General features: G+C 44.5%; 1 protein-coding gene across 2 annotated transcripts in view; it reads right to left on the bottom strand.

Annotated features, from left to right (window-relative positions):
- The window catches only part of Ccdc170 (coiled-coil domain containing 170), a 73,588-nt gene that overhangs the window by 9,254 nt on the left and 46,802 nt on the right, over window positions 1–17,532 (bottom strand). The window contains exons 7-9 of one of the 2 annotated variants that reach the window (XM_021644475.2): window positions 12,999–13,199; window positions 7,814–7,987; window positions 4,839–5,081 (exon numbers count right to left, since the gene is read on the bottom strand). In XM_021644475.2, coding sequence (XP_021500150.2) covers window positions 4,839–5,081; window positions 7,814–7,987; window positions 12,999–13,199 — 618 coding nt within the window. The remainder of the gene's footprint in view (window positions 1–4,838; window positions 5,082–7,813; window positions 7,988–12,998; window positions 13,200–17,532) is intronic. The other variant, XM_060373203.1, reaches the window with a different exon arrangement.

Genomic DNA, 17,532 nt, shown 5'->3' on the forward strand with positions numbered 1-17,532 from the left:
GGACTCTCAAATGGAGAAGCCGCAGCACCCGGAAGCTCAGCATGATTATTACATAGAGTTGAAGAGAGAGGTGAGGCTGTTTCTTACAGCTGAACGTGGGCCTGGGCTGTCACAATCAGATAAACAAGGTGTGATTATTACACACCACTGAGTAAGGAGGCAGATGCAGAGGTAACCTCAGCAGGAGCGGGCTCTGTAGGGGACCAGTCTTCAGACATAAACATCCAGGGAGAGAAAGCTACCGTGAACATCTTCTGTGCTGTCCAAACGTTTGCACTCTGACCACAGAAAGGCTCTCCCATCTTTCCCAGCTTCACCGGGGAAGGCTTTACCACTGCCGTGGGCGGAGGCTTTAGGGTCCTTAAGATGGCTGTGTTCATGTCAACCACACATATTCACTCAGGACGGCACTGGTTCCCTACGCTGAGGCCTGTTTGGATTCTTGTCAGGAGACAGGAGGCAAGGAAGGAAGTGCCAAGTAGAGACACCAGGACAGAGCTGGAGGCCAGCAGGAATGGGGGGAGAATCCAAAGTCAATCCAAGCAGATTCCTGGGAGTGGGGCAGAATGATGTTGGGTTTCCTAATCCCCCTGAGGGAACTTCTCAGACCAGCCCAGGGGTCAGCAAGCAAGCAAATGGCCTCTAATTTTCCTCGAGCTGGACAGAACTGGCCATTAACAAGACTGATGTACCATGGAGAGTCCAGCCAGGCCAGGAAAGGTTCCCGGGGTGCCGCCCAGGGTAAACGCTCTGTGCCATCACTGTGCAATCCTGGGGGCAATGCTCTCTCATACAGAAGGCTCAAAGGCCTGGAGGGAAGAGGTGATTAAATCTGAAGGCTTAAGCGCTGGCTGACCCTAGCTGGGATCCAAGTCTCCAGCTGCAGTTGTTAAAGAGTGCACTAAAAACCCGACAGGTGGCAAACAGAGCGCGTGGGTCTCTGCATGAAATGGAGCAGCCAGCCTCAACTTTCCCACAGTGGCAGCCCTTTCATACAGTGCCTCACGTGCGATGGCCCCAACCAGAACATTATTTCTGCTGCTACTTCCTGACTGGAACTTTGCTACTGTTACAAATCCTAGTATAAATATCTGTGTTTCCCTATGGTGTTAGGGGACAAGGTTTGCCCCTGCCTGGGGGTCCTGACCCACCGGTTGAGAACCACTGTTCTGGAGTCTTACTGGCCAGAACACTGTGTTCACAGGAAGATGTTCAGCTCTGAGGTCCCTCCTTGTCCCCTGCAGCCCCACATTCTGGGAGCTGGCAGCACAGTGACCCTCACCCCAAGAAGCAAGCACTCTACCTTCCCAGCCCTGTGCACTGTGCACAGTGAAAAAAGCAAGCCAGGAGGCCTGGGCCACTACAGAACAGCGCTGACCTCAGGGAAGAGGGGCAAGGGCTATGCCCCACCTCCCTGAGGATGGAGCGTGCTGGGAGCAGCTTCCGTGGGGGAATATAGAGGAAGTCAGAAAGAGAAAAAACAGCTTTGCCTGTGGCTGAAGGCTACTGTCTGCTCTAGTGTTTTCTTGGGAGACCACAGAGAAGACCCTCTCCCCTGGGGTTTTAGAGCTGACTTGGAGCCAAAGCTCCTACCAGGGTTGGGCCACATGCTACAGCCTGACAGCTAGAGCTCTCCACCAGCTAGCTAATCTTTCTTTCTTTCTCACTAGCCAGAATTAAGACCTATTCCACAGGCTGACCTCTTTCAAACAAAGTCAAGAGACTCAGTTCTGGCCAGTGGAGACAATGAGCTGCTGAATCATTCCCAGAAAGTAGGCAGCAGGGTGTCTATCAGGACTTCCTCCCGGCTGGTCCCGAGAATGAGGCTGGAACCCCCAAGAGTTGAGTAAGGCTAAGAGTTAGCTCTGGGGAAGAAAGAGGATGAAAGCATTGGCTAGGCTGCTCAAGTTGAAATCAGAATACGACAGGCTTCTGATGACCATCAAACGGTGTTTCTAAATTTGGCATGTCTACTCCCTTACACACATATAAACATATAAACACACACACACACACACACACACAGTGCTGAGGATTTTCCCTGAGGGCCAAGCACACTACCACCGAGTTACCCTCCCTGATTCCTGGTTCTTTTCCGTGAAAAAGTAACGTCCTTCCTGTGAGAGCTACCAACATTATGGGGAGTGTCTATACCTTCCACAGAACTCCATATCCCTTTGCTGGGGCAGGGAGTGTCTGGCCAGGGAGGAGTTACACAAAACCTCTCCCACCTCCTCTAGAATTCTGCCACAAGACTTCCGTGCCTGCATTTGTTTATAAGGTGATATTTGTGTCCGATGGTAACACTACATTAATAATACCAGGCCAGTGAGAAAAGAACAAAGGTAGGGTCTATGCATAAATCATACGCCCATGCAAACTGAATCATACGCCCATGCAAACTGAAGGCCAAATTATATCACCGTGTATACACTAGGGTTTCACACTAGGAAAATGAAACGTGGTAGAACATACTCCATCATGTAGGGAAAAGCCACAGGCAGGACAAACTCGGAAATGGCACCACACATTCTTGTTTATGGTGATCTTAGTGAAATTACGTCATCAGTCTTAATATCATTAATTTTCTAGTATGAGTTTTAATCTTTTGATTTCTAAATTGATTTTGGTTTTGTAATGGTAAAAATGTAATGCAATTAACAAATCTATGTAGTCTTAAGTGTCTTAAGTAAGAAATATCATAAATTATTCTAAATTTAACACAAGAAGGAAAATCTATACAAAAATAGCTTGGTCTTTCAAAAATATTTCTATAATACTTAGGATTGTATGCCAAGATAATTTTTAATATTATTTTTGAAGATAATTTTTATATATAATATTTCATTTTTATTAATTACAGTTTATTTCCTTTGTATCTCCTCTGTAGCTCCCTCCCTCTTTCCCTTCCAATCCCATCCTCCGTCCCTCTTCTCCACCCATGGCTCTCCCCCAGTACACTGATAGGGGAGTCCTCCTCCCCCTCCATCTGATCCTAGTCTGTTAGGTCTCATCAGGAGTGGCTGCATTGCCTTCCTCTGTGGCCTGCTAAGGCTGCTCCCCCATCAGGGGTAGGTGAACAAAGAGCAGGCCAATCAATTCATGTCAGAGACAGTCCCTGTTCCCATTACTAGGGAACCCACTTGAACACTGAGCTGCCATGAACTATGAAGATAATTTTTGAAGAGTTCGTCTGGAAAGGGTTTTGTTTCTTCTTGGTCTAGAACTCAAGGGAACTCTTAATACATGGGTCTTACAAGGCAATATTAAGATCACCTGGAGCCATGGTTTTCAGACTTTAGTTTTCAACAGACACGGGAATATACATGAAAGTTGGAACACAAATGTTCATAGCAGCTGTATTTGTAACAGCCCTGAAGTAACACCTGGAATGGCCATTAGACGCCAAGTGGACAAGCAGAAGGTAGTCCATCCATGTAATGGACGATTATTCACCCATCAAAAGGAATTACAGTGGTTAGTGTTACATGTCAACTTAATTTGGACACAATGTCTAGATATTTGGTAAATGGTGTTTAGATGTCTCCTGGAGGGGGTTTGCAGGTGAGATTGAAAATAGGTCATTTTCGTTTGTCTGTCTGTTTTTGTTTCAGTTTGCAGAGAAAGACTCCCACTACGAAGTCCAGGATGTCCCCAAATGCATAATCTGCACCCCCAGGCCTCTGAGACACTACAATTATAATTGAGACTCCAAACCTACTTCAGAGCATATTGTGTTAGCTAATGTGGGTAGATGTCTTCCAACCAAATAATGTCCCAAGTACAGGCTAAATAAATAAACAAAGGAATGAATGAATGAATGAATGAATGAATGAGATAAACCTCCCCTGAACAAGAGGAAATGGCTAGGCAAAAATCCACAACTAAAGTATGCCAGTCATGAACTACAATAGTACCTGTCTATCTCCCCTGATGTGGACTTTTTTTCTACAGTATGTTTTTGTACTGGCCAGTTTTACGTCAACTTGACACAAGCTAGGGTCATCAGAGAGGATGACGCTTCAATTAAGAAACACTTTCACAAGATTGGCTGTAGGCAAGCCTGTGGAGCATTCTCTTGATTGGTGATTGATGGAAGAGGACCCAGAACACTTTGGGTGGTACCATCCCGGGGCTGGTGGTCCTGGGTACCATAAGAAAACAGGCAGAGCAAACCAGGAGGACCAAGCCAGGAAGCAGCAGCCCTCCTGGCCTCTGCATCAGCTCCTGCCTCCAGCTTCCTGTCCTGACCTCCTTTGATGATAATTATACACCAAAGAAAGCCTTTCCTCCCCAACTTGCTTCTGGTCATCCTGTTTCATTAGAGAAATAGTAACCCAAACTAAGACAGCACTCTAATTCCCAGTAAATAGAGTTTCTAATTTCTTGTTTCCTCCTAAAGAAATTCCTGTCTAACAAAGACTTCTGTTACTGGCCTGCAGGAAATGAAGATATTCTAAAGAGAGATACTTGTGTCTCTTGATCTGACTATCAGACTGCCGGAAAAATGGACCCCAAAGAAATACGAATTCCCCCAGGAATTTCATACAGAGAGAAGGAAAAGGCCCCAGATACTTGTCAGACCACTTCCAGGATGAGACTTTTACACACTGAGCCATCTCTACAGCCCCACCATTTTTTTTCTGTTTTATCTGAGGTGGGGCCTCATGTAATCCCAGCTGGCTTTGAACTATAACCAAGAGTGGCTTTGGACTCCTGATCTGCCTGCTTTTACCTCTCAAGTGCTGGGATCGTGGGCACGCACAGCCACGCCGGTCGATTATGTACACTTTGATGTGCATGGACAGAAAGTCACAGAGAAGGAGCCACACACTTGCCTTGAGGTCACTGGTGTCCGCCAGTTTGGCTTTGAGCTCAGCGTTGTGCTCCCGACAAGCACTCAGCTCCTTCTGCATCCTCTCCACTTTCTTTTCCAGCTTCCTGACGGCGAGATGGGCTTCATCCTTTTCCACCGCCAAAGCTGAGCGTGCCTGTTTCTCCTGCTGCAGCTGGGCAATTTTCTGCCGAAGGAGGTTCATGTGTACTTCTTTGCTCTCCAGTCTTTCTTTCTGAGTCTTTAGCTGGTTTGATACAAGCAGATTTTTTTAAAAAAAAAATAATAATTGAACAGTCAGTAAATATAAATGAATTACTCAGATAATGTCGATTTTTATCTGTACTTCAATGAGACTCATTTGCAAAGCATCAAAAAAAGGTCACTCGGTTCCTTTCCCTGATTGAATTTTTTTATTCGTATTTTTTCCAAGAATTAATTCTGTAGCTACAAAGTATGGGACAAAAGAGCCCCAGAAAATGTGAAAAGAAGTCAGTTCTCCACAGCTGCTTCATCCAATATTCTGTGCCTCATAATAAAAATGTAAAATTACTTTTAAGATGAATAAAATAGGCTTATCAAGAACAGAATAAGTAGAATATAATAAGACACAGACAAAATCCTCTCCAAGACTCAGTGGCCGTGATCCCTGTACCAATGTTTTCTAAAACCCACATCATAGTGAAAACCTGCCCTAGATAATCTGAGCCCTCTTAGAACTTGGCTGAGTAGCTCCCGGGATGAAGGTTGAGATAGTCTTACAGAAGGAGACTTCTTAGGAAGCTTTGTTTGCAAACTTCCACTCTCATAGACAGACCTCCTGAGGATTTCACTTCTTTGAACCCTTTGTGTCATGCCCAGGCCCATGAGCGCCTCCAACCAAGCAGGGAGGAAGGTCTTGCTGATCAAGTTGATGAAGGGAATTAGAGTGGTTTGCAGAAAATGGCTACTTGGGGAAAGAGTCGCCTGGGCCCTGCCTATCACTTGGCTGGGCAGATACGAAATCCAGGCAGCTCCGTCATTCGTCGAAAACATTGAGGATAGGAGCTCCACAAGGACCAAATATATCTGGGCACAGGGTCTTTTCTGAGACTGACATTCAACCAAGGACCATGTATGGATATAACCTAGAACCTCCACTCAGATGTAGCCTGTGGTAGCTCAGTAACCAATTGATTTCCCAAAGTGAGAGGAATAAGGACTATTTTTAACAGGAACTCAATGACTGGCTCTTTGGCCTCCCCACCCCCGAAGGGTGGAGCAGTCCTGTTAGGCCACAGAGGAGGGCTTTGCAGCCAGTCCTGAAGATACCTGATAAAACAGGATCAGATGAATGGGGAGGACGTCCCCCCCTATCAGTGGACTTGGAAAGGGGCACGGTGGAGATGAGGGAGGGAGGGAGGGACTGGGAGGGAATGAGGGATCGGGACACGGCTGGGATACAGAGTTAATAAAATGTAACTGATAAAAAAATAAAATTAAAAAAAAATAAAAATAAAAAAATTTAAAAAAAAATTTAAAAAAAAACACTGGGCGGGGCTATTGAGAAGAACTGTCGAGTTATCCCCTAAGTGTTACAAGGTGAAAGGACTCAGCGAAAACTACTTTGCTTTTCTTGCCTATCTATGACAGGCAAGAAGTCCTGTCCACATCTGGGCCATGCCTTAAAAAACACCTTTCTGACATTTCTATAGCCAACTTCCTTTTAACATTTTTGAATAACAGTCTTAATTATGCTTTGAAATTTTCACGTATGTATACAGTAATTCCGATCTTAATGAAACTGCAGTCTGCCCACCACACTGACCTCTCTCCTACTCACCCTCTCCTTCAGTGGAGGACCATTGATCTAACTCAGCCTGCCCCCAACTCCCCTTTTGAACCACTTTTTGTCCAATAGCTCTCTGATGCAAATGTCTACTGATAAATTCTGTGCTCTGGTAGTTTTAATGGTGATGTAATCCTTAAGAATGGATAGCCTTGGGTATTAAGATAGAAAATCAATTCTCTGAGAAGAAGTGAAGACAGAATTGTGGCTCAATTCGACATACCTGATGGTAATCAGGTTTTCTGTTTTCTCTTTAAAAAAAAAAAAAAAGATTCCTCCAGACACAGTGAACTGGGGCAGAGATTAAGTGAGAACAAAGTTTATTCTGTGAGACAGGAGTTCGAATTTTCCACTTTCCTGCGATGCCTATGTCACTCCTGTCTTATGAAGAAGCAGAGCAGTGTGTGATTGGCCTCACGGCCTGGCCTCGGACCCAGCTGTGACCTGTACAACCTCTACACTGAGTGTTTCTCCAAGAAGTACTACAAGGACACACCGTCTCCCTCCTTCTCCCTCTGAGGCTGATAACTGTGTAACTCGTAATTATGCTTCGTCCCCTCTATCTGTTCACTCATTCCTTTGCTCCAAACCATTTCTAACTCTGCCTTCAACTGGATGCAAAGCGAGCCCTTCCCCCGTGTCCTCTAGCTCAAAAGAACTAGTACACGCAGAATTGCTCGTTGCTCCCGGCTTCCCTCCTCGCTCAGAGGAGCAGAAACCATGGGGCTCAGTGACTGTGTCTGCAAGTCTCTGTTGCAACCCGGTTTGACCACGAGAATTGTGGCCATGGTACAAACATAACGTCAGCTAGCATCTTCCAGAATCCTCTTTACAAGACATCACCTGCATCTTCGGCTCCCCTTCTCTTCCCCTCCCCCAACCTTCTGCATGAACCGCAGACAAATGGTTCTTGTTACTATTTTGGACCATGGAAATAAACACTACCACAGGGGTGGGCAACTCAGAGGCCGAGGGGGCCTGGTGATAGGTCCACCTCAGCCTGTGGACCGGAGACTCAGCTTCTAAAGACAGATTCTTATCACACACTTCCTCAACACACCGCTGCACACGGCGGCGGGAGGAGGCCATTTTAACACTTGGGCTCTCCAGAAGTTTCTTTGCTCAGTCCTATACAGTGCGGTGCTGCTGACCTTTCTCTGTAAGTTGCGAGCAATGGTCTTGTTTTCAATGACAGCACTGGATTCGAGGTGGACCAACTGCTCTATGCGAGCTAAAAGTACGTCCAGACGCATGTCAAAGCCAAGTTCAGCAACCACGTGGCCCAATTTCATTTTCTCTGAAAGCTGGTCCAGAAACTTCAGATACTAAACCCAGAAACAAAAATGAAAATAAGGCATGGGAATTAATATGTGGCCTCACTAAATTCTTCTCGTTCTCACAAGCTTAAAGCTGCTTCTCTTTAAGGCTATCCCAGGGCCTGGATTTTGACCCCAAGATTTGGTAGTGAATGTTTGAACCACTTACCAATCTCTGCCATCTTCCTGTCCAAACACCCTGGGCTTTCCTGGCCTATAACTTTGATGTCAGCTTAATATCAAACACACTTCTTGGCCCTGCCGTATGGCAAATGAGCTAATTATGCCCCTAATTCTCCCCTGGTCTCTCTTTGCATCTCTTGGCAAAAGTCCACAGCAACCTTGTCCCTCCCAGGCTGTCCCAGCATTTAACAATCACTCCAAAACCAAAGCCCAACATACAAACACAAAAGCTGAACAACAGTTAACTTTGTTCATTAAAATGCTTTAAGGGGGTTGGAGAGACTGCTCGGTTGGTAAGGGGTTTGCAGTGCAAAGCATGAGGATCTGAGTGTGAACCCCAAAACACACATTTAAAACATCCAGACACTGAATGTGTTTGAAATTCCAGCATGGGGAGGCAGAGACAGCTGTATGTCTTGGGGCTCACTGGCCAGCCAGTGTAGCCAAATTAGTAAGCTTTGTGTTTCTTGAGAGGCCCTATCTCAAAAATAAGGCCAAGAGCAACTGAGAAAGGCACACGTTTCAACCTTTGGCCTACGCACAAACACTGGCGCACCCACACGCAGGGACAGAGAGCTGCAGGAAATGCTCTGTAAAGTAGCCACTAAAACACAGTTGGGTGAGCAACACTCTAAAGCAGGACTGGATAAAAGAAGTCATAATGTGCATTCTTTTAAATAGGCGACTTACTGTTCTGTGTGGTTTTGCCCTCATGTATGTATGTATGTACACCACATGTGTGCAGTGCCTGAGGTGGCGCAGAGAGCGCCAGATCCACTACAGCTTGAGCGACAGACATTGGTGAGCCGCCATGCGGGTGGGAGCTGACCAGGCCCTCTACGGAGCAGTGAGAGCTGTGAACCCTTGAACCTCCCTAGCCCCCACAGTTCATACTTTAACAGACTAAACTTCCACAAAGCTTAACAGCTTTCCTTCACTTGGCTGCTATTGCTTATCTGAGCATGCTCAGACACAGAAATGCTCAGCAAGGGCTGGATGACTGCATCGATCCATTAATGAACTTGCTCTACAGTAACTGCAGGATTTACAGTCTATCTCTGATACCTCCTTCTCACTTCAGTAACTTCTCAGCATCCAGCACTCTCAGGCAATTAGATGTTGAAATGAGTATAATTTCCTGCCATTTAAGTGTATCAGCTTAAAGCCTAGAACTATCTATATTTTAGTCACCAGGACGAAATTATCTGTAAGTGTGTATTTTTTCAATTTTATTAAGTAGCATACAGATAAATAGAATTTAATCATCTGTATAAGCTACAGTAACTACCAATAGCATCATTTACTATGCTTTGACACCACAGACAACTATGTTGTCACACTGTCAGCTCTTCTTGCCCTAGCCACTCTGCCTTTGGGATTTTATTCTATTTCTAATCTGCGCTTGAGCAGAACCTCGCTGCCACTGACTATATTTTAAGTGGAGAAAGAAGACTTATGCCCATAGATTAGCAGGATTGATATAGTAAAAGTGGCCATCCTACCAAAAGAGTCAATACAATCCCCATCGGAATTCCAACACAGTTCCTCACAGAAACTGAAAGGATAGTTTTCAATATGGAAACATGCGCGCGCACACACACACACACACACACAGAAGATAGCTAAAAACAATCTGGATAACTAAAGAGCTTCTGGAGGTATCACCATCCTGATCTCAGAGCCGTGGGAATAAAAACCGCATGGTACTGGCACAGAAACAGAATGCTGACCAATGGAGTTAAATTGAAGACCCAGAAATGAGTCCATATACCTACGGACACCTGACTTTTAACAAAGAAGCCGCAAATATACACTGGGTAAAAGACAGCATCTATAACAAATGACGCTGATCCACCCACATGGATGCATGTAGAATAATGCAAATAAACCCATACTTATCACCTGCACAAAACTCTACTCCTCAAGGACCTCAATATAACACCAGGTACCCTGAACCCGATAAGAAAGTGGAGAATTGTATTGAACTCATCAGCACAGGAGGACTTTCTGAACAGACCACTGATAGCACAGGCACTAAGAACAATTGATAAATGAGACCTCATGAAACTGAAAAGCTTGTGAACAGCATTAAGACAAATTGGCAGCCCATTGGATGGGAAAAGATCTTTACCAATTATATATCTGATAAAGGCTTATTACATAAAATTTAAAAGTCTCTTCCTACTTCTTTGTGTAGCCTAATTACTCTGCAGGCCACCTCTCCAACATGCAAAAAGGGATTCAGTTGGGACCAAACCAAGGCCCCACGGAGTAAGTGCCTCTTTCAAGGACTTTAACAGGCCCATGGAATCACAGTGGAGGGGCTGGAGGAATGGCTCAGCAGGTGGGAGTAGGCACTGCTCATGCAGAGGACCCAAGTTTGTTTCCCAGCACCCATCAAGTGACTCACACCTACTCTAACTCCAGCTCCAGGGTGATCAAATGCCCTCTGCTGGCCTCTTCTGGCACCTACACTCATCTTTATAATTAAAAGCAAAACAAATATATATATGTTAAGATTACAGTTGATGGAAGCCTTTTTATTTCTTTTTTCTAATTTTTTTGGGGGGTGAGGTAGGCTATCACACCAGGATGGTTTTGAACTCACTCTATAGCCCAGGCTAGTCTCAATCCACACTGCTAGCTTAAAAATCTTTAACTATAAAAATGAAGGGTTACCGTGTGTCTTAGTCATTGAATCATGGGTTAGCATGAGCCAGAGAACACATACTCTGCTCTGCATTGTAGCAGCCTAGATTATATTTAGCACTTAATCTCTGTGCAACTTCACTCTCAATGTTACACGAACTTGCCCTCAGTACTTACCTCTGTGGGAAACTCACTGTGGGCATAATTAGCTTATGTGATTTGCTTTCATAACTAAGAATCACTTCGGCATGATCTCAGTTAAGACTAACAATACATTTCCATGAAGAGAAGAGAAGAGAAATCAACCTACACAAAGATGTGGCCTAGTGGTTCACGCCTGTAAGTCCAGCACCTAGGAGGGAGAGAAGAGAACTGGCCCACGTTCAGGGCTAGCCTGTACTAAAGTGTGAGTTCCAGGGCCAGCCTGAGATATCAAGTTCGGGACCAATGTAAGCTACAGAGTGAGGCCCTTTCCTTGTCAGAAGAAGAGGAGAGGAGAAGGAGGATGTGGAGGAGGAGGAAGAGAGAAGATCATGTCCCCACATATGGAGAAAGCAGCTGTCACTCCTGGCTCCAGGCTCCTGCCACACTCCGCACCAGCTCCAGGACAACACTGGGTGTAACAGTCAAGCCCCAGTCTGCCTGCCGCCTGTGGACTGGCTTCACAGACACCTCTTAGGCATCTCTGCATATCTGACCCTCACTGTAGCCATGCACATCCTCAATTTATTTTTTTTCTCTTTTTGTTTTTGTTTGCTTGTTGTTCTTGTTGTTGTTTTATGACAGAGTTTCTTTGTGTAACCCTCGCTGTCCTGGAACTCACTTTGTAATCCAGGCTGGCCCTGAACTCAGAGATTCACCTGCGTCTGCATGCTGAGTGCTGGGATTAAAGGCATGTACAGCCACTGCTGGGCTCCCCAATTTTTTCTAAATACAGAAGAATGAAAAGGACTGAGCCCCAGCCTCCAGAGTATACTTTTCTTAACCAAAGACTATCTTTCATGACAAATTTTGTCCCTATATTCTTGATCCTATGTGCCTCCTTGTCTGTCCTTGCCCTCTTTCCCGTGGACTCTCCCAGCTCACAGGCTCTCATGTCTCCACCATTAACAACAAAACCTTTCTCTGACGCTGCTTTCCACATTCTTCTCATGACTCTGTACCCCTCTCCTATTCATACTCAGCACAAAGCAAGAGAGCTCACGCACCCAGCATTCCTTGAAATTACCCTCAAGTCGTGAGGCCCTGCCCACGCTCAGGTGAACCATTCTCTTCACGCTGCTTGTCTCCCTCTAGCCTATTGGTACTATTCCTTCTGAGTAGGCACCGTCCTGCCGTGACAGCTCAGCGTCACCCTGGCACGTGTTGTTCAACATGGGATCTGGGTTCCAGAACCTGCAGGACTGCTGCTGCGTGAACATCACAGACTGTTCCAACACCACCCAATGGGTTGATCCATTTCAGCTTCTGAGGTGCTGAGGGTGTGACCTCGGGCTTTGTGCACAGCAAGCATATGCTCTGCCTCTGTGCAACATGATCATACAGGACCGCTGCCATACGTGCAGTCCACTGACAGAAAGAGCACTGAGCAGCAAATGACGGCACTGGGACATTCACCGCCATTAATTATACTTTATAGTCCATAGAAGAAAAAGAACCTTTAGATCTAGAAGACCCTCACACCTGCCATCTTTATCACAGCCCCAGTAAGAAGGCCACAGTCCACCATGGTGACCCCCTCTGCGTGCCGTGAATACAACATCTACAAGGCTTCACGCCTTTGTTTGAAATGTTTCTCCCCTATGGCAGCTGCCTCTTCCCCCACTAGAGTCCTACACTGAACTATCTCCTCTCTTGTAAAATCTTCTCGTTATCCAGAAATACATGGTGACTGCAATATTTAAATATTAAACACGGAGCGTTTAATAATAAAAACTATGCATCACTCATACTTCAGCTACTCCAAATCTTCCGCTACTTCAGATGGACATACAATAAATGCATACTAGGTTTAAACTGGATTGACAGTCAAGGAAAGCCTAAACAACAGACGAGACATATTATTCCTTGGGATTGGCTTGTAACTCAAGACATGATCAATCTAAACACTGCCAAGTTTATAACCTTCTCGGGTACAGTTTAGCCCATGGCAGATGCTTGCACCGTGAGCATGCCAGCCCATTATTACTTTTTGCTTCTCAAGACTCAAGTTGTCTCTTGAGATGTCTCCCGAGAGCAGCTCTCCCTCCAGGTGACTCAGCTGGTGCTGAAGGGTCTCCAGCTTCTCTTCCGCCTCGTGAGCCCTCTGTCGGGCTTTCTGGTGAACCTCGGATTCTTTTCCCAACTGCTCGACAAGCTCTGAGACCCGGACTTCAAGCTGGGAGACCATCTGGAAACAGAGGCAGGGAGAGAGGCTGAGCCTTGTCTGGGTGCAGCAAAGTGTTCAGATCTCTCACTCCGTCCAAGGAGCACAACCACTTCGACACCCACTTCTGGATCTTTCATAAAAATGATGTTTAAAATGGGTCATTGGTAGCTGTGTTCTCCTCTGTTTGAAATAAATGTTTCTATAATGCTTTCAACAAGTTTGGTCAATAAATATTTATAGATAACATTTACTTACCTCCGAAATTGTTAACTTAGAGATTTCAAAGCTAAGCTGGAAGAGAAAAGGTCCAAACAAAAAGTAATTTCAACAATATCACTTCCCCAGAGAGGTCCTTTCACTACACACAGCTGATTACAGATTACATAGTGAATTTATCATGAGAAGTAGCCTGGGGGTTACTGGAAATTCTGCTTCAGTCAGACCTTTTTCTTTTATTTAGTCTTCTAACGAATATTGGTTACTCATGTCCTGGACTTCAGTAGGATAATTATATACTAATATTATCATGTTAGTATCTGAAAGGTCAAATTCTTTTTAGTATGGTGACACCAAAAATTTTTCCCAGTATTTACATCCTTCCCAGTAATTCCTCTCCCTTGTCCTGATCATCCTGTCCCCAAAACAAGAGCAGAGGCTTAATCACGACTTAAAGTGCACTTTCAGACCACCCACATTGATTTTTCTTAACTCAGTTTTTAGAAAATGCTGAGCACAATAAAACTGGGATAAAACATTGGCAAATAAATATGTTTTTGTTTTGGTTTTGTAGGCAAAAAGGAAAAGAGTAATAGATGTTTACATAGCACTACAGTGCTGTTCTTCAGTGTTAATCGCCTTAGCTGTTTTTAGCTCTCTTACAGTCTAAATTAAATACAGAAAACAAGCTTTGTTTTTTCCTAGTCGTTTGTACAGACATGCTTAACACAAGACACTGAAAATGCCATCAAATTTTTGAAACACTATTTTATATGACTCACCCTCAAACCGTCAATGAATGACCAATAAGCATAAATTAGAAAAGAAAGTCCACATTTACATCGATTTTCATTCACCCCTATGTAATATAATACAATAAACACATATTGTAAAATATTCATTAAGAGCCAAAAATATAAACTGGCAAAAAAATCTTCCATGATTCTCCAGAGACCATAATTATTTGTTTGTTTAAAACAATGTATTAGGGTTTTTTTTTTACTTTTTATTTTTATTTTTTTTTCTGTTTTAATTTTTTAAATTTCAGTCATTGTTAAATCCTAAGAAGGTGGGGACTGAAAAGGAAGAGGTGGAGAAAGGAACAGAATAAAAGATACAGGCTGGAAATTATTCTATAGAATTTACAGGGATCAATGAAAAGATGATAAAGTATTCTGCTGTTTGAAGAGCTGCTGCTTTCTAATTAGCACTGTCTATTTAGAGACAGTGTAATAGAAGTCCAGCCAGTGTCCAGCATCCGTTCACGACAGTGCACCTGCGAAGACGCTGGAGACAAACAGTGCTCGTATAACCCTCATGAATAAAATAATGTACTAGTGTTATACTGTTACGATATAGTTAAAACTGTGTCGTGTATACAACTTTCTGGTTAAGCATCATTTTATGTCATTCAAAATTAGTAGCTTTTCAATGGTGGTATCCATCATGAGAGGCCAGAGAGGTGACTCTGGTTAAGAGCACTTGTTCTTGTAGAGGACAAGGGCTCGATTCTCAGAACCAAATGATAGTTTACTACTGTATGTGACCCCAGTCCCAGGACCCAGTGACCTCTTGTGACCTGTAAGGTAATATACATACATATAGGCAAGACACTCATACGTTAAAATAATAAATAAAATTTAAAAGATTTTCAAAAAATTCCATATAAGTCAGTTGTGCAGCATATGCCTAGCCTGTATGAGATTGGCTTCAATCTCTAAAACAATTCACCATTAAAAACAAACAAAACATTCTCTGTGCTAGAAGATAGAAGCAAGACTGTTGGAAGTTCCAGGCCAGCCTGTTCTACATGAGCCCATGTCTCAATGTTCCCACTCCCAGCCCAAGAATTCCTATACGAGAAAAGAAAATGTTTCTTCTGGTGCTTAACACTGTCTAAACAAACACCAAATGGCAAACAGGTAGTGGATCCTGGTCAGTGGAGAATGCCAGAGGCTAGCCAATTACTTATTCCGGAGTGGACTGGACTGACACCCAAAAGAGGTTAGATAAATCTCGTTCTATGCTTTTATGGCTTTCTGAGTACCAAGTCTATAATACAATTTCTTCTATACGTCAGCAGGTGTATCACATTAGGTAAGTTACTCAGAGCCTAGGAACTGTTTTTCCCAGAGAAATAGTTATTATAACCACAGAGCAGAAGATCCTGACAGGCCTCAATTCATACTGTCGGCTCTTAGAACCACTACCAGTAGATGCACTTGGAGTTCAGTATGGTGTGTCCATGTCTGTCATCCGTACTTCCACTCCAAGTATGGATTCAACCAATCACTCCTTCCTTAGAGAGTGCTTTTAAACCTTCAGGAGTTTCCCTCTGTTGACAAGATGTGGTGGCCCACACCTAGCACTTGGGAGATGAGGCAGAGAGCTGATGCCCTTCCCAATCTACCCCATCAGAAAGCTGAGCTTCCAAAGCCTGGCTAGCTGTCAGGGTGCATGTACTCACACACACACTCATACACATGCACGCGCACGCGCGCACACACACACACACACACACACACACACACGCACACACGCACGCACAAAGAGTTTTGTTTGGTTTTTTTTTTTTTCAAAACTAAATTTACATAAACTTATTCAAAGAAATTAACACTGCCAGCTGACTCCACTCTCCAGCACTGGGTATCCCCCCAAACTGTAAACCTGCTGTTCTTCACACCAACAGGTCTAAAGAAGCAACGGACTTCTCCTTCTTCCCTTCCTCCTTAGTGATGTTCCACGAGATCCTCTGCTAAGGATGTAGGGGCCTGGGGATGGAGGCACCTCAGAAAAGATGTGCCTCAATCTGCTTAATTAAAGAGACACTCCGGCAAACTATCCTCCGAAGAGAAACAACAGAGATTTGGGAAGTAAAGCCATAATGCCCTCAGAGTTAACTCCCCTCCCAATGACAAGGAGTTGTTAATCTCCCTAGAAAGAACTTTGAAACTCTACCAAACAACACAAGAGCTCTGTGGCCAGAAAAAAAGCCTCTGGGGTCACTGAAGACCTGGTACCTTTTGGACAGAAACAACTTTTTCCTCTTATTCGAGTAATACCTTTCGGTTTTCAAAGTACATAAAGTAGGTTATCACGTAGAAAGGCTTACTATCAGCCACACTCCCCTTCCTTCATGTAAGTAAGTGTGGCCAACCATGTTGACGAGCTAACCCATGACCTCCCTCTTTGTTCAAGCCCACTGTATGGGCTAACATGGTACCAGGAAAAAAAAAAGTAGCTTAGTTTAACTCAGGACCTTGGAATTTAGAAACAAGCTCTTTACAGAGACAACCATGTTACAATTGGGATGGGATCTGGTTAATTTGCCCAGTGTCTTTATAAAAGAGAGAAAATTTAATGCAAAAACAGACACGCATAAAAGGAAGATACAGTGGAAACACAGGGAAAGCCCGTGCATTGGCCAGGGAGGGCCTGGGGCCAACAGGAGCCAGGGGAGCTATACAAACACAGGAACCGACCCAAACTACACCTTGACTACAGAATCCTAACTGCCAGACCCGTCCACTGGGTAGTTCTGTTGGCCACACCTGCTAGCGGCACACTGCTAACACAGCGCCAGGAATCAAAAACAACTACGGAGGATGAAGACGACACAGCTGCTCCCGGGAGTGAGCGTGCAAGGTAATCGTGGATGGTGGCATGTCAGTGGAAGTCTGCTGGGACTTCTCAGAAATGTCTGCTCTACCGAGGGGCAGGAAAGGATGTGGGCCATGAGCTTGGAAGGTGGGGGTGCAGTGCCTGCAGAGCCTCTCGACTGGGGGAGGTTCCAGTACAGGCGGGCACACAGACTGTCTCACCAAGGTGAAGGGGCTGATGTGACTCTGTTTAGTTCAGGAAATGAGGAGAAATTGATGAGGTCACATCATCTCTATACATGACCAGTTCTCAGCCAGATTACTAAGTTAGGAAACACCTCAAACTGTGGAAATTTTTGCCTCAAAGTTCTTAAGTAAAATCTAAATACGTTGCATGTTTTGGGCCTCATGTAAGAAGTCTTTGTTCTTAAACATCAGTTACCTGTCCTGAAATTCAAGGCTCAATGGCAACTAAAGAGTCACTTTGGGTTTCTGAGAACTGAGCAGTATAACCTTCCTCTGAAGCAGAGGGGTTCAGT

Source organism: Meriones unguiculatus, chromosome 20 (genome assembly GCF_030254825.1).
Source record: "Meriones unguiculatus strain TT.TT164.6M chromosome 20, Bangor_MerUng_6.1, whole genome shotgun sequence".
Classification (NCBI taxonomy): Eukaryota; Metazoa; Chordata; class Mammalia; order Rodentia; family Muridae; genus Meriones; species Meriones unguiculatus.